We start from the raw sequence: 24,743 nt of genomic DNA on the forward strand, positions 1-24,743 counted from the left end.
GCTCTAGATAGCAGTGGGGACTAATGAAGGCCTGACCCCTAGAGCACCCATTGTTAGTGAGATTAGAAGAGGTCCTCAAATGGCCTGGCTAGCAGAACAATAAGAAAAGGTGTGGTTCAAGGGTCTTGGGCATGGGTATGTCCCCACAGTTGCAGGAAAGATAATTTGGTCCTTTTATTTGGCATTTTACCTTTCATTGGACCCTAAGTGTTGACTCTTTTACTGGCAAAATAGGCTCTCCATTTGAATTGGTTCTGTCACTAGATGGAAGGATTCAAACAGGCACATTTGCCAAGCCTTACACTTGGCAAACATACCCTGGGATGTAGGGAAAGAGATTGAGAAGGGCTGAGTATAAATTACTCTGGAAATATCATGGACTAGCTAATAGGAAACATTGTGCACTGTGTCCTGTGTAGTTTCATTTGATTCTTCACCTTTAAGTATCAAACATCTCTCGAGACAGACCCCTCTAAGTAGCTTGCCTGCTCAGTCACAAATGGAACTGAATTTAAGCCTTCTGCCTAAAACTTCCAAGTTCCTTCCACTCAACCTCAAGGCTCAAGTTCAAGTATTGTTCTAACCAGGTTTAGATACATGCTTCCTAGCAATAGGACCTCTAAGCAAGTTTCTGCACTTCTTTGCCTCTGAAGTTTACAAGCTCATCTGTAAAATGGCAAAAATGGAACCAACTTTGTGGGGTTGTTTTAAAGATTAAGTTAATTCATGTAAAGCAGATCCAGTATTGGGCACAGAACAGCTCCCAACAAATGCTGGCTATTAGTACAGCTCTTGTGAATTTGGTGGAAAGGCTTTAGCCATCCTGGTTGCCTTTCTCATTCAATTAATCTTAATTTGTGTGTGCCTGGCATCTTTCTAGGTTCCAGGGAAATAACAAAGACACTATTCTACCAAAAGGCTTGTGTTAGAATGAGGGGTAGGTTGGGGCCCACATTCTGTTTGCCTATGTTTATGGGTAGACTCCCCTGAGACCTATCTGGGTGAAGTCAACTTCCGAGACCAGAAAGGCTCCTCCCTGGGGTGGGGAAACCAGCTGGGGGCGTGTGAACACCGAAGGGCAGGGATTTTGGTGAAATGAAAGTGGAAGCAAAGAGCCTGCCGGTTCTACATCAGAAGTGTATTTCAGGTCCGGCTTAGAGGAGACTAAAGCCCATCAGAAGGTACAAGCAAGAGTTCTGTCGCTGTGGACACTGCCACTTTGTGCCTGGCTCCGAAGCCACAACTCTTGCCAGCCGGACCCCAGGCCCATGTCAGTGACCCATGATGCCGTAAGTGAGGAGAGTGTTGGGGGGAGGGGCGAGAAGCAGAGGAGCATTTCGCTCGGCTGGAAATCTGCAGGTATCTCCGGGTCTGGTGGCCAAGCCCCTCTCTGCTCATCTCTTAGACTTGCTGAAGGACTGGGGAGAAATGTGGCGGGGATTACCTCTCCCCTAACCCACTGCCTCAAAGATAGTTCTATAACCTACACCTCAGGAGCTCAAGCATTTCTTGTGTGAATGTGCATTTTTCTGAAAGAGAATCCGTAGTTCTTGTTAGATACTCAAAGGGTTTTATGACCCAAAAAGTGTAAGACTTGTTCACACCCTTATCTCCTGAGATCTTGCCCAACAAACTTGCTTCCTTATATTTCATCTTAGAGTTGAAATAGATAGTTCCTCACCTTATTGTTGATGTCAGCTGAATCTTAGGCCCTCTTCCAGGTCACAGGGAGACATGTCTCTCCTCTGAGAGCTCACCTTCCCACTGTGTGCTGTGCTCCTCCCTTTCCTGACCTGTGAATGATCCTACTCCTGCTAGACTAAGACTGGTCCCCCGTCCAGCCTGTTCACCATGCCAGCACTGTGCCTGGCATGCACGCAGCCCTCAATAAACAGCTGTTAAATGAATGCATCTCCTCCCCTTTCCAGTTTCTTCCTTTTCCCCCCTCCCTGATACTACCCCATCTGTTATAAATACACAGATGTCTTTCTTGCTTGGGAATTTTTCACTTGCCCCTCAAATGTAGTAAGAAAGATCACAGGCTCAGGGCCGGCTGAGCCGGTGGAGCATGAAACTCTTAATCTCAGGGTTGTAAATTCGAGCCCCACGTTGGGTTTAGAGATTACTTTAAAAAAATCTTTGGGGCGCCTGGGTGGCTCAGTCGGTTAAGCTCCCAACTTTGGCTCAGGTCATGATCTTGCGCTCCGTGAGTTCTAGCCCCGCGTCGGGCTCTGTGATGATGGCTCGGAGCCTGGAGCCTGCTTCGGATTCTGTGTCTCCTTCTCTCTCTGCCCCTCCCCCACTGTGCTCTATCTCCCTCATGGCACAAAAATAAATGTAAAAAAAGTTTTTTTTTAATTTAAGCAGATAATCTATAAGTCAATATAGTAAAAACTTAGCACACTGGTTGGCACCTCCTAAACTTACAATACGTGTTTGTTATTCTTAATATTATTGCCAACCTTTCAGAACCCCTATTCCCCAAGATTATCTTGATTCACCTCCATTTCACTCCTACCTCTAAAATGGGTGCAGGAGACTTTTTTATTATGACTTTTTTTTATTGTTTATTTTTATTTATTTTGAGAGAGAGAGTACGAGTGGGGGAGGAGGGCAAACAGGGAGAGAGAGAATCCCAAGCAGCCTCCACACTTTCAGAGCAGAGCCCAACCTGGGGCTCGATCTCACAACCATGACCAAAGCCAAAAAGAAGAGTCGGACACTTAACCAGCTGAACCACCCAGGCACCCCTATGACTTTTTTTTAATGTCCATTTATTTTTGAGAGAAGGGTGTGAGGGTCAGAGAGACAGGGGGACAGAGGATCTGAAGCAGGCTCCAGGCTCTGAGCTGTCAGCACAGAGCCCAATGTGGGGCTCAAACTCACAGACCTGCAAGATCATGACCTGAGCTGAAGTCGGACACTTAGCCAACTGAGCCACCCAGGAGCCCTTCAGGAAACTTTTTTTTTTTTAATGTTTATTTATTTATTTTGAGAAAGAGAGAACAGGGAAGGAACAGAGAGAGGGAGAGAGAATCCCAAACAGGCTTTGTACTGTCAGCACAAACCCTGACGTGGGGTTTGAACTAAAAAACCATGAGATCATGACCTGAGGCGAAATCGAGAGTCAGATGCTTAACTGACTGAGCCACCCAGGTGCCTCTGAAATGAAACTTTTTAAATCAACAGAATAGAGATCACACTCTGTACAGTTTTATTTTGTATTTTGCTTTTTTAGCTTAGTGTATTTCTTCATATTGTTAAATGTTCTTTAATGTCTTCTAATTGCTACGTAATATATTTATTAGGCTATTCCTCTACAGTTGGACATGTAGATTTATTTTTGACTTTTTTCGTGTGGGCTTTTTTTTGTTTTTTGGCTTTTTTTTTTTTTTTTAATGTAAGCTCTACCCAACCTGGGTCTCAAACTCAGACCCTGAGATCAAGATTGCATGCTCTACTGACTAAGCCAGCTGGACACCTCTCTTTTGGGCTGTTTTTGTTTTTTTCTTTTTTTTTACCCTTTTTTTTTTTTAAATGTGTATTTATTTTTGAGAGATAGAGAGTGTGAATGGGGAGGGGCAGAGAGAAAGGGGGACAGAGGATCCAAAGCAGGCTCTGTGCTGACAGCAGAGAGCCCAGTGCTGGGGCTTGAACTCACAGTGAGATCAAGACCTAAGTCAAAGTTGGACGCTCAACCGACTGAGCCACTCAGGTGCCCCAAAGATTACAGTTTTAAAGCTCTGTCCCTCACAGAGCCCTTCCTTCCTTTTGACTTCTTCCAATACACATGCTGCTCCAACCCAGAGTTATTTCCACCAAGTCCTGTCCCTGACCATATGTGTCTTCAATGGCCTCGAGTTTGACTTACTTTGGCTCATTAATTAACCCTGACAAACCTCAGGTTCCTCATATAAAATGAGGATTCATAAAATAGGAAACATTCAACATAGCACTCATCGTGTGCCAGGCACCATTGTTCCCAACAAAATTATAGGTGGAAATTGCTATTATGTCCATTTTGCAGATAAGGAAACCAAGGCACAGAGAGTTAAATAACTTGTTCATTGTCTTGCAGTACTAAAAGGAGCTGGATGTAAGCGTTGGAGGTTTGTCTCCAGAGTTTGTGTTCTTAACTGTTATGCCGAACAGCCTCCCAATACCCTATGATGAACATAGACAGCAGGAGATTTTATCTTATGGGGTGGTTAGGTTGTAAATTTCGCAAGTAAGGCAGAAGAATGTAGGTAGTCAAAATTAACCTTAAATCATTAACTCACCCCTACAGTATCCAGAATTTACAGTCACTCAGTGAGCTCCATGTAGAATGGATTGCAGTTTTTTTCGGTTAAGCACCAGATGTACATTGGCTTACATTTAGGAGACCATGTTATCATGTCACGCAAATAATAGCATATATAGTTGAATTCATGTAAGTGACTACAGTCAGCTTGTGTTGTCCTTAAGAGGGTCCTATAAGAGAGAAGTTCCAGTTGGAACTTGGAGACAGGAGGCAGTTCTGTGATACTTAAAATGAGACGGAGTCCAACTGTGCCCAGCACCTGGCAGGCCCCCAATAACCACTTGCCCTCTTCCCTTGCCTGCTGGGTCAGTGGATTCTACCAAATTCTTGACCCCCAAGTCTACAACCTTGGCATTGTCTCTCCAGTTTGTCCTCTCCGTCTCCTTAATATAAACATCCACAGAGTCTGGAGGCCTGCTTCCTGAAATGTGCTCACCCGTGCATGCCCATTGCCAGAGGTCCAGCTCAGCTTGTGTCGTGTCAGGAGGAATTAGAACCTCAGAGTGTCCCTCCCCAGTTCCCGCTGCTCCAGCTCATCGTGCCATGGCTGCCAAGTTGCTCTCTTAAACACCATGTCCACCACCTCACCCCCCTCAGAAATCTTCACTAGTTCTCCATCCCCTACTTATATTAGATCTGAACTCCCCTGCTCCAATGCTTCTTTTAAAAACTCTATATTTAGGGGCGTGTGGATGGCTCAGTCAGTTAAGTGTCTGACTCTTGATTTCAGCTCAAGTCATGGTCTCACAGTTCATGGGATCAAGCCCCAAGTGGGCCTCTGCACTGACAGCATGGAGCCTGCTTGGGATTCTCTCCCTCTCTCTCTCTGCCCCTCCCCTGCTCATGCACCCACACTCTCTCTCGCTCGTTTGCTCAAAATAAACATTAAAAAAACTCTATAGTGGGGCACCTGGGTGGCTCAGTAAGTTAAGCATCTGACTTCATGGCTCATGGGTTCGAGCCCCACATCACACTCTGTGCTCACAGCTCAGATTCAGATTCTGTGTCACATCAGAGCACAGCCTGATGTGAGGCTCAAACTTATAAACCGCAAGATCATGACCTGAGCCAAGATCAAGAGTCAGATGCTTAAATGACTGATCCACCCTGGTGCCCTTTTTTAAAGCTATTTTATTTTATTTTATCTTTATTTTTAAATTTTGTTTGTTTATTTTATTTAGAGAGTGAGAGATAGCAGAAGTGGGGGAGGGGCAGAGGGAGAGAGAGAGAGAGGAAGAGAGAGAATCCCAAGCAGGCTCTGTATTGTCAGTGCGGAGAGCAATGTGGAGCTTCAGTCCACAAAACCGTGAGGTCATAACTTGAGCCAAAACCCAGAGTTGGACACTTAAACAACTGAGCCACCCAGGTGCCACTAAAAGTTATTTTATTAAATAGCATTGCTAATTACTAGATTTTCAAACAATTATGTATATTTAGATCAAGATTTAAAGCAGAAGTAAAAAGAGAATAAACTTAGGACTGAATCTAGTTCAAAACATCTTAAAATGAATTTCATTTTTTTTAATTTACTTTTTCATATATTTTTAAATTGAATTATCTCTTTCAAATAAAAATTCAGATTTTTATTTCCCTTAAAAATGGGAAGATATGGGGAGGGGCACCTTGGTGGTTCAGTCAGTTGAGTGTCCGACTTCGGCTCAGGTCATGATCTGGTGTTCGTAAGTTCCAGTCCCACATTGGGCTCACTGCACAGAGCCTGCTTCAGATTCTCTGTCCCCCTCTCTCTGCCGCTCCTCTGCTTGTACTCTCCCCCCAAATAAATAAATATATATATATTTTTAAACGGGAATATATGGGGCACCTGGCAGCTCAGTTGGTACAGCACATGACTCTTGATCTTGGGGTTATGAGTTCAAGCCCCATGTTGGGCATAGAGCTTACTTTAAAAAAAAAAAAAGAAAGAAAGAAAAGAAAAAGAAGAAATGGGATACAGGAACCACATTCCCATGTGAGAAAATCTTGGTTGGATGAGGTGCCTGGGTGGTTCAGTTGGTTAAGTGTCTGACTCTTGGTTTCAGCTCAGGTCATGATCTCATGGTTTGTGGGTTTGAGCCCCACATTGGGCTCCACACTGCTTTTGCAGAGCCTGCTTCGGATTTTCTCTCTCTCTTTCTCTCTGCCCTTCCCCCTTCCTGCACATGCTCTTGCTCTCAAAATAAATAAATAACTTAGAAAAGAGAAGAAAATCTTGGTTGGAGCTGAGAAGAAGTTGCCACTTTAGCGGGGACATGCTCTCTCCAGTTTGTGAGTCCCTAGCGCTCCCTATGGTCTACACTGGCTCCCTGGACTCACCGATGTCATCTAACTGGCCCTTAAAGACACCTTGTTTGTAGGCATATAAAGAACTAGGTACCTTTCTCACTACTCATAAACCAGCATTATTTGGTCAAGCCCTTGTTTTTGTCTGTTTAAAATAGAGTGAACTCACACTGAATAATTCAATGCCCTCTGTAATATACTCCCATTCTGTCATTAATTCACTTCATTCATTCATTCATTCATTCAACACACATTTACTGAATGCCTGTTTTGTGCCAGGAACTCTGCTGAACACTGGGGATACAGAGATGACTAGGACAGAGTCCCGCCTTCCCCAGTGAGCTCACACTTCTCTGAGCTGACCTTATTTATCAGGCTTCCCAACCACAGAGTGAACTCTGCCAGCTAATATCTACTTCATCCCACAAACAAAGGTGCATTTATTCGTATCCCTGGTGTCATTCCCCTGCCCATGTTGTCACTCTCTGTCTCTGGACTTGCTCCAAATCACACCCAGCCTGAAAGGCTGCTTGCTGCAGTGGAAAGAATGGCAGTCAAGGGACAAGCTAGGAGATGTGGGGTAAATTGTTCCCCCACCCTGGGCTTGATTTCTTCACTGTAAAGCACAGATTAGCAGTCTGGAGTCAGACTGCATAGGGCTGAATGACTTCAAGCAAGTCACTTAACCTCTCTGAGCTTCAGTTTCCTCATCTATAAAATAAGGATAAGAGGGAATTTATTTCACAGGGTTGTTTCAAGAATTGAGCCATATAAAAGCCGTAAAACGCTTAGCACAGGGTGCCTGCATGGCTCAATTGGTTGAGCATCTGACTCTTGATTTCGGCTCAGGTCATGATCCCAGGGTCATAGGATCGAGCCCCGCATTGGGCTCTATGCTGAGCATGGAGCCTGCTTGAGATTTCTCTCTCTCTTCCCACTCCTGCGTGCTCTCAAAAAAATTTTTTTAATTAAAGCTTAGCATAGTGCCTGACATATAGTAAGTGCTCAATAAACATTAGCTGGGGCACCTAGGGTGGCTCAGTCAGTTGAGCATCCAACTCCAGCTCCAGTAATGATCTCACAGTTTGTGGGCTCGAGCCTCATGTCAGACTTTGCACTGACAGTGTGGAGCCTGCTTTGGATTCTCTCTCTGTCTCTCTCTCTCTCTCTCTCTCTCTCCCCCTCCCCCGTTCATGTGTGCATGCATGTGCATGCAAGCTCTCTCTCTCAAAAACAAATGAACATTAAAAAAAAAAGTTAGTGAATACTATGACATTTTGCCACTCTAAGCCCCCACTCCTCCCAGAGGCCTCCCTAGTTATGTTAAGCCCTATGGGACTGTCCCTCCTCCATACTCCTGATGTCCTCCACAGTCTATCATGTGAGGGTACACTGTCTTGGGTGGTGTTTTGTACAGACCCGAGGGCTAGCCTCTTCTCCCCCCTTGCCCTGTGTCAGTGCCCAGCACCGCACAGCAGGAGCTCGGTGTCTGTTAAATGCAAGCTGTCCTGTAACAACGCAGCTGTGGCTGCTGCAAGGGCTCCTCCGCTTGTCCCCCTCCCCCAGCTGAGATGAGGCCAACCAAATCCTGAGGGGAGTGGGCCAGGGCCAACCCCGGGACAGGGGAAAGGGGTTGGGCTGTTCCGGAGCTGAGCTCTGCTGTGGGAGAGTCCAGGATCGGGTCCCTTTCCCCTGGGCTCATTCTCTGGGAAGGCAGATGGAAGTCTGGTCGTCTCCCCCACCCCAATAGGCTCTCCATGCCCTTCGGGAGGAGCAGGCCAGACTAAAGAGGAGGCTGCAGCAGCTGCAGCAGCGGAGGAGGGAATTTGGGGACTTCCCTCACCACAACCAGGTAAGCTGGGAGAGGGGCGTGGTGTGGTAGAAAGAACCAGTTTCTCTCCTGGCTCTGCCACTTCCTCACTGCATGACCTCCAGTATGGCACTTGAACTCTCTGGATCTGTTTTCTCATCTGTGACGCTGAGCTACCAAACTTGCAGGCTTGTGAGGACAAAGCAACATCTTGTGTGGAAAGTGCTCCTACAGGCTTGACCTACCTTCATCCACCCGTTTATCCAGCTCTCCTTTCAATAAGTGTGCTCATCCCCGGCCTCAATTCCATGGAACGCTTTCCTTCTAGGGGTGGTGGGGCCTCTCCCACCCTTGAAGGCTGCATCAGCCTCCCCTCCCCCACCTCCAGGTCCCATTCCCGGTGCCCTTGGTCCCGCTGGTGTTCCGAGGACACACTCAGCAGGGCACAGAAGGGTCCAAGCCTTTGGTTTCCAAACTACGGATCTGCTACCCTCTGCCTGGAGGCTCTGCTCTGGTCACCTTCGACGATCCCAAGGGTGAGCTCTCACAGAGGCCCTGGGAGGGAGGCTGGGAGGCTTCCCAGTACTGACCCTGCTCCCCCGACCCAGTGGCCAAGAGGGTGCTGCAACAAAAGGAGCATAAGATCGACATCGATGAGTGCCGGCTGCGGGTGCAAGTCCAGTCCTTGGAGCTGCCCGTGGTGACCACCATCCAGGTGACAGGACTGCAGCGTCCTGGGACATGCAGGGGGTGCCGTGCACTTGGGCACAGGGGATGAGTGGGGCTGTACCTCTCCCTCCTGTCTGTCCCTAGGTGTCCACACAGATAAGCAGGAGGAGTGTGCTGGTCAGTGGGTTTCCTGCAGGGCTCAGGCTGAGTGAGGAGGAGCTGCTGGACAAGCTGGAGATCTTCTTTGGCAAGTCCAGGAATGGGGGTGGCGATGTGGAGAGTCGGAAGCTGTTGCAAAGTGGTGTCGTGCTAAGTTTCACTAAGGATGCAGGTAAGGGTCTTGCCGACAAGACTGGGGCTGATGCATCCGGCCACAGGGGAGAAAAGCCCTGATGCTAGAGGTCCATCCCTCTCTGTCCCCACAGTGGCCCAGCACCTGTGCCAGGCTGGCCAGTTTACAGTGCCACTGGGCACGAAAAGCTTCCCTTTGAGAATCTCTCCCTTCCTAAGTGGGGAGATCCAGAAGGCTGAGGTAAGTGGGAAGGTGAAATGGTGGCTGGGCCAGGAACCTGTCTGCCTGGCACTTGCCCAAGAAAGGATCAGAGTCCCCTGACTCCACTGCCCTCCCCATTGCCAGCCAGCCTCTCAGGCCTCCCGGCCCTTCCCAGACCCCCAGGGGTACTGCCTGCCCCCAGTCCCTGACTCTCATGAACCAGGCCCATCTCCTGGCTCCTTTTCCAGATCGTGTTCCGGCCAGTGCCCCAGTCAGTGCTGGTGCTCGACATTCCTGACGTCCTGGATGGCCCGGAGCTTCAGGACATCCTGGAGATCCACTTCCAGAAGCCCTCCCGTGGAGGTGGGGAGGTGGAGGCCCTAACAGTCGTGCCCCCAGGACAGCGGGGCCTGGCGGTCTTCACCACCACGTCAGGCTAAGAGCCTGCCCTTCTCATCCCCTCACCCGCACCCCTGCCAAGCCTCTCAAACCAGGCTGGATTTGGGCGCACAGGTGCAAGAGATCGTGCTGGTCAACAGCGGCAGGGATTATGGCTTATGAAATGCTGCCCAAGAACAATAAAAGTGGCGTGACCCTCTTCTCATTTCATTTCCTGAAAGGAAACTTGATGTGAGCACAGAAGGAGGAACCCTCACCTTCCAGGAGCCCACCTTCCCCTCCACTCTCGGAGGCAACATCCAGGACCCAGGGTTTGGCTTTTTATTGACACAAACACAAAGGCAGCTTCGGTAACAGTAACGGGGTGGGGTACACAAAAGCAGAAATCGCCCTTCACACATTTAGGCCTCATTTAGACACTGAAGAGGCTGAGCCCCTCCCCCCACCTCCCATTGGCAATAGCTGGGCAGTAACCCTCCCTAATTCCGTATCAGAGAGCGGAGGGAGTTGTACCCCTGCGCCAGGAAGTCCCCACTTTGGTTCCGGTGGCCCAGGTCCTAACCACCCCCCTCCTTATTCCCCTGTTCCATCTCCCCACCCATGTAAACAAAGTTTGGGGCTGAGTTTGAAAAGCTGCCCTCCTGCTCTGAGAAGGCAGTGGGCCTCCCTCGACTACACAAGAAATGTGCTTCGATTTTTACTTTGGTCCCAGAACAAGAAACAGATGGCATTGCCTCTCAGAGCTCTGGCTGGTAAATGCCACACTTATCTGCAAGGCTGAGAACGCCACCCTGCCTTTTTCCCCTCAACCACCCAGAGAGAAATGACAGCCCCAGAGACGGGACACGGCACAGACCCCAGGAGGCTAGGGGCTGCCCCCCGCCCCCACTGGCACACACACAGATTTTTGGCAGTGTTGTGGGACAGCAAAAGCCCACCTCCACCAGAACGAGGAAGGCACTGGGGAGTTCAGGGGTGGAGGAGGAGATGTGAGACAGGGACCCCCCACCCACCCACACACGCAAGCACAGGTTTTCCGTTGCTAAGGCACTGAGAACAAATCCACTAGAACTCAGTGAAGGATGGGGCGGAGGGGGGGGGCTCTGTGTCCCTCCCACAGAGTCGTGACCTAGGGAAGCAGGTCAGATTCCCACCCTTGTTGTAAGAGGCAACCTTGGTTAAGAGTGGCAGAAAACCTGCAGGTGGAAGAAACCCAGCTGTGCTCAAGGAGACGGGGACCAGAGGACAAGGCCATGCAACGAGGCAACAGAGTTCAGAGGTGGGCGCCAGTTGGCCTGGGCTGAAGGGACAGGAGGGCGAGACAGGGACATGCTGGATTCACACAAATTGGCCCCATATCCTGAGCTGACATTTCGATTCTTTGGGGAGGGGAGTGTGGGGCAGGGGCAGGAGGGGAGATGAGGCAGAGGTGGAAGCACACAGAACTGGACGGAAAAGGACTGGCTAACCTTGGCACAAAAGCAGCACAGCAGGCCCAGGGAAAGGGTGGGGGCAGGAAGCAGCCGGCCTCCCTCTGACCCTCCCTGTCCCCTTGGCAGGGCCCAGACATCCAAGTGGTCACTTCCCAACCTCTTCGGAGGGCAGGAAGGGGGGAGGGGGCCCTGCCTAAGGAGAAAGAACAGGGCAGGGGAGAGGTCATCACCACGGAGACCTTTGGGGGCAAGTGGGCAGAGCATTATGAGGAGGATGAAATGTAAGAGAGTCTGGTGACCAACACAACGTGGCTCCCTAGCTTCTCTCTTCCCAGGTCCCGAGGGTCTGCCAGCCCCGGCCCTAGTTCTCCTTCTCTGGTCCAGGCACCAGGAGGACTTTGCCCACATTCTTCTTCTCCTGCATCTGCCTCATGGCATCCGCCACCTGGAGAGGAAGACAAGACCCGGTGCCATCCGGCCCCTCTAGAGAGCCAGCCTAAAGGGGTGAGCCCTCCTCTTCCCAGGAATCCTACCCCTGGGAGCCCAGCCTGCGGGGACCCTCCTCCGGCCCTCCCTGCACAGCCATCACACTCACCTTCTCAAAGGGCCACACGGAGTCAATGTGGGGTTTGATGCGGCCCTGGTTGTACAGAGCCAGGAGGCGGGCCACCACACCACTGACTAGCTCCACCTCACCCTCCAGGTAGCCCAAGTGGAAGCCACACACAGCGCGGTTGGTCGGCAGCAGCTGCAGCGCAGTCACACTGAACTGGTTCCACCATGTGCGCGCCAGGGCCATCAGGTTCCGCTTGGGGCCCGTCAGCAGGTTGGCCATTCCTGAGGGATGAGGAGACGCGGCCCGTGAATCCAGGTGCTGGGCACATCCCTGTCCAAATCCATGCTCATCCACCCCCTCTGGGCCTCTTACAATCATCCACAGCAGTGCCAGGGAGTGACAGGATAATCCCCCACCTGCTGGCTGCCAGGCCCAAATGGACTCCAGCTGACTCAAAAATTGCCTGAATCTTTATTCACTTGCTGATTGTGTGTGTGTGAAATAGTTTTTCTTTCTTTCTTTTTTTAATCTATTTTTGAGAAAGACAAAAAGAGTGTGAGCGGGGGAGGGGCAGAGAGAGAGGGAGACACAGAATCCGAAGCAGGCTCCGGGCTCTGAGCTGTCAGCACAGAGCCTAATGTGGGGCTCGAACTCATGAGCTGTGAGATCATGACCTGAGCCGAAGTCAGATGCTTAAGCAACTAAGCCACCCAGGTGCCCCATGTGTGAAATCGTTTTGCAAATGAAAATGCAGCCTGACCAAGAAACCCAGGAAGGTAGGACAAAGGAAGGCAGGCTGATTGATTTTGCATCTGGAAAAATCCCCAAACAGGAGCACAGAGAGAACACAGAATGCACTGTGACTCACAGGAACAGTAGTGAAAGAGAATGAGAGTAGCTGCCCCCCACCAGAGGTAGCAATCTGAATGCATCACCCAGGCCAGTCTTAACCCGATGCTCCCTCGAGCACTGGAGTCCCTGGGCCCCTGCATCCTACCCTTCAGACCCACCCTGCTTCCCACCTCCATGCCCAGCCTACTAACTCACCATAGGTGACCACTTTGCCCATGGGTTTGAGGAGGTTGTAGCCTTTGGCAGTATCTGACCCACCCAGAGGGTCCATGACGATATCCACTCCTGTCACAGAGTAGGGGGGCCCAGAGGCAGCATTAGGATCCACAGATCTGGAGTGTCCCATCCCTGTCCTGTGCCATCCTGCCCCTGCCCATACCCATACCCCGATCCCACCTTTGGGGGAGACCTTCTTGATCTCATCCACATAGTCAGTCGTATGATAGTCGATGGGGTGTGTGACCCCGTTCTCCTTCAGCACCTCGTGCTTGCTGGCCGAAGCCGTTCCGAACACCGTCACATTCTCCACTGTGCGACACAGCTGCACGGCGGCCATACCCACACCCCCTGCAGCAAGACACTTTCATAAGGAGGGGATGTGGAGTCACCCCGCCACCGCTCTCCATTCTTGCCTCTCAAGGACTCCATTCATCACCTTCATTTTGCCTGGGCCCATTTTGAGGCTTTCTCTCCTCATAACCATGTCCAATTTCCATGATTGAGAATTGGGGGGAAGGGTAGCTGGCAAAGGAGGGGGGTGCCGGGTGAGGGCACGTTGCTACGGATAGCACACCAGGCTGGACCTGGTGCCTGCATGTTACCACGGCAACAATACTGCAGAGGCCTCTGGGAGCCATAGGCCGAGGCAGCCTGGTGTTGCCATGACAACCGTCCAGACAGGCTGCAGGGAAGGGGCCCGAAGGAAATCAGGGTGGGGTAAGGAGGGGGGCATAAAGGGAGGGGGACTGTCACCTGCAGCCATGTGTACCAAGACGCTGTGGCCAGGCCGTAGGTTGCCGAAGTCAAAGAGGACCATGTAGGCTGTGATGTAATTGACCAGCAAGGCAGCGGCTTCCTCAAAGGTCATGGCCTCAGGCATCTGGAAGGTCTGGGCTGAGGGCACAGTCACCTCCTCCTGCCACATGCCTGACCGGATCAACACCATCACCCGGTCCCCCACCTTGAAGAATGGAAGAAGAGCAGCATTCAGTCCCTTGCTCATTCACCCATTGGTGATTTATCACCTGCTATGTACAAGGGCCTCTTCCTGGCAATGAAGTAGAGATAGAAGCAGTCACAGTAGTCATGGTAATAGTAATAATAATAATACCATCAAAAACAATACTAACTTACCTTTACTGAGTGCTTACTAAGGGCCAGGTCCTATTATAAGTGCTGTAGGTCTATTATAATTTTTTTAATGTTTATTTTAGAGAGAGAAATAGAATGTGAGTGGGGGAGGGGCACTGAGAGAGGGAGACATAAAATATGAAGCAGGCTCCAGGCTCTGAGCTGTCAGCACAGAGCCTGATGTGAGGCTCGAACTCGTGAACCGTGAGATCATGACCTGAGCCAAAGTTGGACGCTTAATGGACTGAGCCACCCAGGTGCCCCTAAGTGCTATAAGTCTATTATATATAAACGCTCAATTAATCTTTACCTGCTCTTTGAGGTAGAGACTGTCCTTATCTCTACTTTACAGATCTTATACTTCACTATTGTGTAAGATCCCTGAATGCCACAAGCTTACAGTTATGGCAGCATGAAGTATTGTTAAAGAGATCAAACTGTTTTGGTTAAAGAAAGATGGGCTCTGCTGTTTACCGAACAGTGTGACCTTGGGCAAATAAGAACTATTTAACCTTTTTGAGCCCCAGTTTTCCTGTCTGTCAAATAGGGTAGTTATGATGAGTAAGTGGCAAAAAAATCATTTGGTAATTTTTAGCCCAAGTGTCTGTGTCTGGAAGCAGTTCGTAGTATTAAATAATAAGAATGGTAAAGTGCCACTAAAGATCTCTGAGCAGCTAGGGCTGGGTGCAATCACCTCCTGAGCCAGTACTGGGGGCCCAGAAAACACCTTCACCCAGAGTCAGGGGGAGAGGTGATGGGCAAGGACAGCTACACAACCCTATCCACCAGGAAGAAGCATTTTTCCCCCACTCTCTCAGCCACCTGCACAAGAGCCTCATTACAGGAGGGAAAGGGGGCAAAGAAAGCAGAATCTTTCCCTCCAGCTTAGCATCTGGAGTCAAGAGGAGAGCAGAGGAAAGGTGGCAATCTCAGGAGAAAGGAAGGCCTCTCCTCACTCTCTGAAGCCCATGGAGAGGGAAGTGTGAGTGCTATTCCAGGACAATCCGAGTCTGTCTTTGTCCCTGCCAGGAATGATGGAAATTCTGTATATTAAGGAGACTTGGGATGCATGGGAAGAGGGGATGGGACTCCCACACACACCCCTTTTCATGTCCCCACACTCCATTAACAAAGAGGATGCAGGTTGGGATCTTGCCTTGCAAGCGCTGGCCTGAGATGAGGTCTGGGGAATGGAAACATCCCACCCTAGGACCTCAGGACCAATAGACTCAGAAATGGCCCAGGAGTGCTGGAAAGTGCAGTGTGGCCAGCCTGGGTCGTGACCAGTCTGGACCCGTCATGATCTGGCTCAGGACAAGGCTCACTTATCCAGGCTAATACCCACCCCTCGCCCATCACAGGGCAGAGCCATGAACCTCTCCCCAGTCCAGACATCAGGAGGGAGGGAGGGCTCTCCCCACAGAATCCAGCCTCTTACATCAGGTTCTTGCCCTGGACAGGATATCCTGTATTTACTAAGCGGAAAGTGTGGGGAGGGAGGTTAGGTGGGTGGCCTTCAAACATGAACTACAACTCCCCCCCCCCCCAACACACACACAAAATTCCTTAGTATCTTCTCAAGAATTACTAAGAAGTCAGTGGAAAGGGTGGGGCCAGAGCTGAATTGAGGGAGAAGTCCTTTAAGGAGGAGATGTTTGCATACACAATAAATCCAAGAATTCCAGCTCTGGGATCTGGGACTAGCAGGTCGAAGAGGATGGCTGCATCTGAGGGGCCTGTCTTGCAGGGGGCTGATTTAAAATGAAACCCCCAAACAAACGACGTGCAAAAGCTTCACCCCAAGTCTCTCAAAAAGTTGCTCATTTGGAACTCCCTCTCTGGTGTCCGGGTTTATGGCCAAGATTAATGATAAACAAAAAGAGAAACAGACCGGCAGAGCTGGGCCAACCTGCTCCCGGTACCACAGCCCCCCCCCGCCCCCAGTCCAAATGGACACCGCTGGGGTTTCCGAGGTGAGGGTCCTCCTCGAGGAAGGCGGAGGGGTGTTCTCTGTCCTCCCTCCGACGTTCGCAAGGGTAGCCTAGGGTCGTGACCCTCTGGCTGAGTCACTGGAGGAGGAGATATTGAAGTCACGGGATACAGAGAGCCTAAGACAATGATCCAGAGACCGAATCTCGTCCCGCCAACCCCAAGAGCAGAGGGGCAGCGTGAGGCCGGCGGGAGGGCGAGTGGCAAGCTCCCTCTCCTCCATGATGGGCGTGCCTCATCTCTTTGGCCGTGCTCTGGGAGGGGCCTCCTCACACCCCCACAGACCACGGGGCTGCATGTGACTGGGGCTCTGGCAGGGTCATGCGTCCCCGCCCAACCCTGACAACATAGCTCCTTAAGCTCCCTCGGGGAAAGAGGCGCTAATCGGTACTCAGGGTCACAGACCACAATTACCCAGGCAGTGTTTGGTGGGCCAGGGTACAGGTGTGGTTTTAAGCGAGGGGAGGGGGGCGAAGAGGGGGTGGTGGCAAGGTGATTGTGCGCATGCGCGTGGGTGCCTTATTGTGTTCCCCCCCCCACCCCAATACACAGCCACGGCCGCCGCTTCTGGGCGGCGGCCGCAATTGAAATGGTTGAGGAGGGGGCGATAACTCCATCTTCACTCCCTACCCCCCAATATCCACCCAGTTCTCCAGGGCCTTCGGAACACAGGCTCCTTTCCTAAGCCTTCCATGCCCTTCTATCTGAATCAGTGCCAGTTTCCCCCGCCCTGCCACACCCCCGACCCCCGCCCACTCGAGCTCCACTGCCCCAAGGCCTGGGCAGCCTCTCCCTGCCCTGCCGTGGCCCGCTCACCTTGCGGTCGTTGACTCCCTCTCCCACTGCGACCACGACGCCGGCGCCCTCCATGCCCGGAGTGAGGGGCAGCGGCGGCAGCCTGTCGTACAGCCCCTGCCGGGCCATAAGGTCGGCAAAGTTGAGCCCGCAAGCCCGGACGCGCAGAGTCACCTGGCCGGGGCCGGGGGCCGGGGGCACGGCCGGCCGGCTCTGCAGCTTCACCTTGTCGTAGCCGCCGAAACCCGTGAGCACCAGGCAGCGGAGCTGCGGCGGCGACGCGGCGGCGGCCCCCTCGGAAGCCGCGGGTGGCTGGGCGTCGCCAGCTGCCTCAGCTTTTGGGGGCTGAGAAGAGGCGTCTTCTCCGGCCCCTGCTTCGGCCGCCGCCACCACGGTGGCCGCCTCGGCTACCTCTCTCTCCGCGGACATGTCTGGGACTCCCGACGTGCGCGCAGCTGGACCTAGGGTGCACAGCTGGGGAGGGCGGGGCGCGCGTCGGGAGAAGCTGCGGCGGTGGACTCCGAGAGGGAGGGGAGGGGCGCCGGGCCGGGGGCGGGGCCTCGCGCTCCGACTTAAAGGGCCACAGCGCGGGCGTTGCAGGAGCGCGAAAAGTGAAGACCTGGAACATCTGGAGACAGACACTGGAGAGGGCATTCTTAAGGTCATTCAGACTGCTGCTTAATTTGCTTATTTATTCATCATAAACCTTACGCAAGTTAAACAATATGTAAAAGGACAATCTGAAGAACGATCCCCAAACCTCAGCTTACATTAGATTTGGGGAGCCAGCCACCTGTGGACTAGAACCCAACTAAGTTGCTCCTCAGGCTCTGACTCTACCCATATGTAACCCATTCGTGTGGTCTTGCAGTGGCAACTTGGAGCAGGGAGACCGAGTCTTTAAAACTTTCCATCCGACTGTTAAAGCTCTGTGCCTCAACTTTCCCTTCTGTAAAATGGTGATATTGCTCGCTCTAAAAGATAAAATTAAATCGAGTATAACCGATGTAAAACAAAGCGCCTTTAAAAGGTAAAAGATGCCATGCAAATGCAAAAACAGTTGTGTAGTAATCATTAGACTCTGGATCAAGCCTTAAATGACTTTAGGGCTTGTCTCTCGCTCCAGCAGGGCTGTCATTCTGGGCAGTTTTATTTTCCTCTTCCTCCCCATCTCTGTCTCCCCGAAGTATCCACCAGAGGACGCAGCTACCCCAAAACTTTCCACCCTGAGCCAGGCTGGAGAAACTCAGTCCACACTTGCCTGCTAGTCCAAGCCCTCCGTTAAGCCACCCCAGCCCCAGACTAGGCCGGTCGTTGCCATGGGGACTGGAACCATGATGTCACCACTGTCCGGGTGGGTGTGTTGGAGTCCAAACCCTCCTATCCCCAAGACTCCCTGCCGGGACGTGAGAGTGGAGGGGTGGGGGGCGAGACCAAACCAAAAAGACTCCCTCCTTCTCCTACCATCTCGCGCCCCCCTCCTGTTCAGGAAGTGGATGGCTGCCCCCGCGCGTGTCCGCACTAGCACACCGGCGTGCACGCGTGGGCACGCAGAAGGCCCGAGCCTCGCGCGTTTGCAGCTTTCACCCTACCCCTCAGAACTTCGCTCAAACTCTGCCCCGCGCCCATCCCCAAAGCAGTCAAAACAGTCAAATAAGCCCGACTCGCCCTGCCCCAAACCCACAGGGGGTCCCTCATATCACACCCGAGCGCTGGAACCCGGCTCCCAGCCCTGGCATTCCCCGGGCCCCGCCCGGCTCCTCTGGGCCCCGCCCCCTCCGGCTGCGCTGGCGGGAGGCGGGGCCGGAGGCGCGGCCGTCGGGCTGGGGGCGGGGCAGAGGGGGGGGCGCGGCCCCGGGCGGGGGCTCGGCGCGGGCCCGCGAGATGCCGGTGTCGGCGGCCCGAGCGGCTGCAGCTGCAGCGGCGGGGGAGGCGGCAGCGGGGCCCCGGAGGGGGGCTGCGCAGGGGGCCGGCGCGTAGCCGGGACTATGGAGGGGCAGAGCGGCCGCTGCAAGATCGTGGTGGTGGGGGACGCGGAGTGCGGCAAGACGGCGCTGCTGCAGGTGTTCGCCAAGGACGCCTACCCCGGGGTGAGGGACCCGCGTCTAGGGAGGAGGGCGCTGAGGCCGCGGGGGTGGGTGACTAGGGCCCTAGGGACGGACGGAAATGGGTGCCAGGGTAACCAGGGTCGAGAGAGAGGGACTCGGAGGACCGCGGACCAAGGGAGGCGCTGGGGACTCTGGAAGGACTGCAGAGGATTGGGGTGGGAGGAACTGGGGAGCAGGGAGAGATGAATGGGGCTTCGGAGAACCAGAGGATCCAGGAGGGGACGCTAGGGGAATGTCGGGGGTCCTGGGCATTGGAGAGAGGAAGAACTCGGGGCCGAAGGGACCGGGAGAGGGTCTGGGAGCCTAGCACACATTCCGCTGAGGCAGCCGCTCCCGGGATCTCCCCTTTGCCCAACACCAGACCAACTTGTGTCCAGGGGCCGGGCTGGACGGTGTGTGGGAGTGAGGAGGGCATTTGTCTGGGATGAAGACTGGAGGATCTCATCTTGACCCATCCCTGTCTGCAGAGTTATGTCCCCACCGTGTTTGAGAACTACACCGCGAGCTTTGAGATCGACAAGCGCCGCATTGAGCTCAACATGTGGGACACTTCAGGTAGCCAAGTCCCTGGGGTCACCCTGACTTCCAAGGCCCCTACCCTCACCCATCCCTTGGCTAGACCCTTAGGCTCCAGGTATGCCCAGCCCATCCATCCAATTTTAGAAGGAAGGAAAATCAATTTCCTACTTAAAGCAAGAGAAACTGAGGTAGAGTTTGCAGAGACACATAGAAACCTTGTCCTGAGGGAGGGAGAAAGCCCCGTATCTGATCTTCTCAGCTGGATTCTGCCTACCTGGGAAAGTTGTGAGGAATGGATTTATTTTGGAACATGTTCCTTAGGAGGAAGGGCTGGGTTTAGGAAAGGCATTTAGGATTTCTTCGGGGAGTGAGGAGCTGCTTCTATAGACAGAAGTATAGAAATCTGAGCTGTCCCAAGCCTGCGCGAGAGCTCTGCCCCTGCCCCTCCCCCTCCTCCAAAAAAGGAGGAGGTTTTTATTTTTACTCAGCTCCCCCGGGGAGGGCTGTAGAAGACGTCAGTCAAAGCTCAGAAAGCACATGCAAAATTTTGAGAATGTGGAGAGATTTCATGAGCTTCTCAAAGACTCAGAAAAGATTAAGAATGATTACTTTTAAAGAAACCCCTAGGGAAGTGGAGAGCTGTTCTCTGCCATCTAACCTCCCTCTGCCAACGCCCCTCCTTGAAGAAACCCAGACTCCTTGATGGGTACCAATACCTGCTCTCTTCCATCCTCTGCCTCTAGCATCCCCTGGTCAGGATTGGTAAGGTCTCCCATTCCCTTCCAGGCCTCCCACCCACACAGGACCCTGTCTGTCCCCTCCCTCCCTGTCTTCTCTCAGGTTCTTCTTACTATGATAACGTCCGGCCTCTGGCCTATCCTGATTCAGATGCTGTGCTCATCTGCTTCGACATTAGCCGACCAGAAACATTGGACAGTGTCCTCAAGAAGGTGGGAGTCTGGGGAAGCAGGATGGCTACACTGAGGGGGACCAGAAACCAAGGTTCTGACACAACATGGCCTGGAGGAGGGAGTGATGGCTGGGGCATGGTCATCAGCTAGAGAGTGTGTGAAGCTCTCCTCTTTCCCCATCCTCCTCACCCATCCACCGCTCACCCCCCACCCTTTCTTCCTGGAAGTCAGTCCTCAGAGCTGGATCCAGCATCTAGGGGGAGATAGAGGAGAACAAGGAGAAGTACTCAAGGGATTCCTTATCCATCCTTCCCATCTCCTTGGGTGTGGGAGCCCCAGATGGAGGGGATGGGAATGCTGCTCCGGGAGCTCAGAAGAGCCCTGTGGTCTCCTCTTGAGGCCTCTGTTTCCAGGAGAAAAGCCCACGTTGAATGGACAGAAGTCAGCTAAAGCAGCCCTAGTTTCCAGGTGGAGGAAGGGCAGATTGGTCTGTTCCCAGGAACAAATTTGGGACAGGGGGCGGGGATGGGAAGGTTTCAGACTGCTAGACCCTTCATGGCCACTAAGGTAGAAGCAGGGCCCCTGACCCTAGAGCCCCTCCCCAGCCCTTTCCTCCCTCCCCTTCTTCTACACCGCATCCTACTTTCAGCCAAAGGCCACCATCCCTACCTCCTTGCTCATGCGGGGGTGTCCAGACGGAGGGGTGCATGGTTTCTGCATGATGTGAGGAAGGGTGTTCTCCTGGCATGGAGTAGGGTTCACTGTGTGCCTCTACCTACCCTTCCATAACTGTTTTCTTCCCCCAAATAGTGGCAAGGGGAGACTCAGGAGTTTTGTCCCAATGCCAAGGTTGTGCTGGTTGGCTGTAAACTGGACATGCGCACGGACCTGGCCACACTGAGGGAGCTGTCCAAGCAGAGGCTTATCCCCGTTACACATGAACAGGTGGGACACTTGACCTCTGACCTAGTCCCCGCCTAGACCTCTCACCTCTGCCCCTATCTCTGATTTGAAAACACCCTGCTTGGCCCATCCCTTGTACTGGCTTCTGACCTATGACCTGATCCCTTGACCTCCCACCCCCCCTCCCGCCACGCCACCCCGCACTGCCCTCAGCCTCCCTTGTCCATTGCTGAGCTGCAGGCTAAGCCCCATAACTTCCTCCATGCACTCCATCCTTCCAGGGCACCGTGTTGGCCAAGCAGGTAGGGGCTGTGTCCTATGTGGAGTGCTCCTCCCGGTCCTCTGAGCGCAGCGTCAGGGACGTCTTCCACGTGGCCACAGTGGCCTCCCTTGGCCGTGGCCATAGGCAGCTTCGTCGTACTGACTCACGCCGTGGACTGCAGAGATCCGCTCAGCTGGCAGGCCGGCCGGACCGGGGGACCGGGACCGAGAGCGAGATACACAAGGATAGAGCGAAGAGCTGCAATCTCATGTGAGGGGCTGGGGCGGGGCCAAGTGTAAGGAGCAGTGGCGAAGGGCTCAATTGTTCCCCTCTGCACCTGGTTCCTGACCTCCTGACTCTGGCAGGGACTTCAGGACAGGCCGAGTGAGGGATTCTCCTGGTCAGGAGAGCTGAAGGCAGAAGGGGCCACCATCCCCACATCCTTATCCCCCTCCTCTCCACAGGAAGCTGAGGAAGCTAGCAGGACAGGGAGCTGGGCTGGGAGCTGGGGGGCAGGGGTGGAGGAAGCTGGCATCAAGTAGTGACTTTGGTTTGAATCTTAGTATATGAAGGGTGCTTTCCCTCCACACCCCCAGTACCCATATCCTGGCCCTGGCTTCCTTCCCTAAGGAAAGTGTCCATTCTGTGGCCTTCCCTTTTCCTCTCCTTTCCCTTCCACAGCTGTTCTCACTCATCCTAACCTCCAGGCAACATGCACTAAATTAAAAAGCAAGTTGAGTCCTTCCCCCTTCTACCCACAGTCCTAGCTCCCTCAATCCCTTCCTGCAACTGTCCCCAAATAAAGCCCATGTCCATGGAAAACAGCTGTGGCTTTAGTTTTGTTGCTTTCTAAAAACCCAATCTATCAATCTCTAGCAGCAGGAGGGAAAGTTAGACTTCAGGAAGAACTTTCTTATCTATGCCCATAGTTGGAGCAGAGGAAAAAGCCTTGGGTCAGATTAGCAGTGTCCTTTTAGGAGCCAGAGGTGGGGGAGTGAGAGGTCTTGGGAATATTCATCTCAGTTAATGAGCCAGACAATCCTAAGGCCATTAGGGGTTTTTAAGTGGACTGATGTGCAATTCATTCCTCAGCCCAGCTGGGGCCACCTGCTTGTGTGGGAGGGGTCCTGCTGAAGTGGTCCAGGCCCCTTGCACACCATCTCCATCCCCCAGCTTGGAATCTGCTGGTGTCCTGGGAGTTGTGGGGGTAGGGAGAGTATCAAAAGCCTCCACAGCACAGAAGCTGACCCTTCTGTGCAATGAAATTACTCAAGGAGACAATGGTTTGATTCTGGGGTCCCTTGGAGGTGAGGGCAGGGGCTCTCACCTTCTTTCCATCCTGAGCTCCTTGATGATTTTGGAGGGAACATCAGCCGTGAGTTAGGGTCACTGCCCCCCCCCCCCCAGAGGGGGAAAGCCAGTGGAGGGGCTGGCCAGAGCTCTTGTTGTCAGGAAAGACAGTACTGGTCTGTTTTCTTGGGAGTCTGGTTTCACATTGTCCTGTATTCCCTCCCTGGCTCTGGTCCCACTGGCCTCTTTTCGGTGACATTCTCCCCCAGGAACCATCCCTGGCCATCCCCTCCCCCCCCAGCCCCAGCCAGTCCTTCCAGACACACTCTGGGAGGGCACACAAACCTTATCCTCCCATCTGCTGGGATCCCCCCTAATTCACAGCCCATCCTTCCCTCGTTCATTCAGTAAGTATGTACTGAATACCAACTGTGTGCCAGACACTGGCTTGGATTCTGAAAGGACCAGTTTCTGTGCTCTGGAGGCCAGCCCAATGAGAGGTATCCCAGGTGTGACAGTACCTTGTCTGCGGGAGCTCCGTACAGCTTCAGGAGCCAGTCCTCTGAGCCAGGTCCTGAGGGTTGAAGAGCAGTTTGCCAGGCAGGGAAGGGGTAGGAAAGGCACTCTGGGCGGAGAGGGTACAGCATGTGCAGACACATGGAGATGAGAATGAATGTGGCACGGTTGGGGCTGCCATGGCGAGGAGGGCAGAAGACAAGGCTGGGAAGGTAGATCAAGGCCACTTCAGGGCCCACAAAGGAGCCAGAACTTCATTCTGAGGATGTGAGGAGGCACCAGGGATTTCAAGCAGAGAATGAAGTGACCAGATTTGGTTTTGGAATGGATGCGTATCTGGATGAGGTGATGGGGGCTGGGGGATTTGGCTCTGAGATGTGTCATTTAAAACGGATTCTCCTTCCCTATGCCAGGGCCCAGTCTTGAGAGGAAAGGAAATCCCACCTACTGCTGGCTCATCAGACACCCCTTTCCCTCCCTGTCCTACAGGACCCTGTCCCAGTCCATCTCAGCTAATCTCAAGGATTCTGAGACAGCTTCATGGGTACTGGGCACCCAAACTGAGGTTAGGGGCTGACTCCAGGACCCTCCTCCAGCACCCTGAGGCGTGGATTGGGGCTGCTGGAGAGGGCTGGGGCCCAGCTAGGTGGCTCTCAGTCTGGTCCCAGAGGACTGACCCCTCCCCCACAGGGACCTGCCACACCATCAACTTGGGATTTTGGCCATGGCTTCTTTTCTCCTTTTCGGTTTGATACAAAGCAGACTCAAGCCTATAGCCACCAATGCGCAGAGTGTTTGGGCCTCTCTCTTCTCCCAACTGCCCTCTCCTGCCCTGCTCAGGGAATGCAAATGCATTTCAATATCCGCCTAAAGCAAACATAATTAGGAAAATAAATCATTGGGGGGAACCCCCAAAGTGTAATACACTTCCAATACCGCCGGGAACAGATTGTGGTCTCTTCTGCAGGTCTGAGTTGCCAGACGTTTTATTTCCTGGGAGGAGGCTATACCACTGGGCTGAGGAGCCCAATGGGTGGGAGAAGGGAATGGGGCTGTTTCTAGATCCTCAAAGGCCCCTGAAAGCTGGAGGGAGGGAACTTTACCCCCACCCCCACCCCAGATGCAGGAGTCAGACCCAGCTTCCTCCTCTGCAGCTGTTTCCCCCACAAATTAGACACCCGTTTGGGAAACAATGTAGCCTCGTTAATCATTTAATGAAATAAACAACTAATCACGCTGAGATGCTGCCAGTGTTTCTTAACCTCGCAATCAGCCTGCTCTGGAGGGAGGAGGGAGGAGGGAGAA

The 24,743-nt window shown here is 52.8% G+C and overlaps 3 protein-coding genes across 4 annotated transcripts; 2 read left to right on the forward strand and 1 right to left on the reverse strand.

Annotated features, from left to right (window-relative positions):
* The first annotated feature begins 1,051 nt into the window (after positions 1-1,051).
* On the forward strand, positions 1,052-12,426 carry IFI35 (interferon induced protein 35). 2 transcript variants are annotated; one of them, XM_049636184.1, is made up of 9 exons: positions 1,052-1,289; positions 8,334-8,435; positions 8,782-8,929; positions 9,002-9,108; positions 9,207-9,393; positions 9,488-9,594; positions 9,804-11,233; positions 11,723-11,891; positions 12,091-12,426. In XM_049636184.1, exons 1-7 carry the CDS (start codon positions 1,269-1,271, stop codon positions 9,993-9,995), a joined length of 864 nt encoding a protein of 287 aa, XP_049492141.1. In that variant the 5' UTR covers positions 1,052-1,268; the 3' UTR covers positions 9,996-11,233; positions 11,723-11,891; positions 12,091-12,426. The 2 variants fall into 2 exon arrangements, with proteins under 2 accessions (XP_049492141.1, XP_049492140.1); XM_049636183.1 differs by having other exon boundaries at positions 9,804-11,891.
* VAT1 (vesicle amine transport 1) lies at positions 10,253-17,469 on the reverse strand. Its single transcript, XM_049636180.1, has 6 exons — positions 16,951-17,469; positions 13,768-13,975; positions 13,192-13,362; positions 12,991-13,080; positions 11,983-12,224; positions 10,253-11,832 (listed from the first exon to the last, which is right to left on the reverse strand). The coding sequence occupies exons 1-6, from the start codon at positions 17,356-17,358 to the stop codon at positions 11,749-11,751; spliced, it is 1,203 nt and encodes a 400-aa protein (XP_049492137.1). The 5' UTR covers positions 17,359-17,469; the 3' UTR covers positions 10,253-11,748.
* Positions 17,470-18,829: 1,360 nt separating this feature from the next.
* On the forward strand, positions 18,830-23,007 carry RND2 (Rho family GTPase 2). Its single transcript, XM_049636193.1, has 5 exons — positions 18,830-19,019; positions 19,505-19,592; positions 20,397-20,506; positions 21,278-21,412; positions 21,652-23,007. The coding sequence occupies exons 1-5, from the start codon at positions 18,918-18,920 to the stop codon at positions 21,904-21,906; spliced, it is 690 nt and encodes a 229-aa protein (XP_049492150.1). The 5' UTR covers positions 18,830-18,917; the 3' UTR covers positions 21,907-23,007.
* The last annotated feature ends 1,736 nt before the right edge of the window (positions 23,008-24,743 follow it).

The sequence above is a fragment of the Panthera uncia genome, chromosome E1 (assembly GCF_023721935.1).
Source record: "Panthera uncia isolate 11264 chromosome E1, Puncia_PCG_1.0, whole genome shotgun sequence".
Classification (NCBI taxonomy): domain Eukaryota; kingdom Metazoa; phylum Chordata; class Mammalia; order Carnivora; family Felidae; genus Panthera; species Panthera uncia.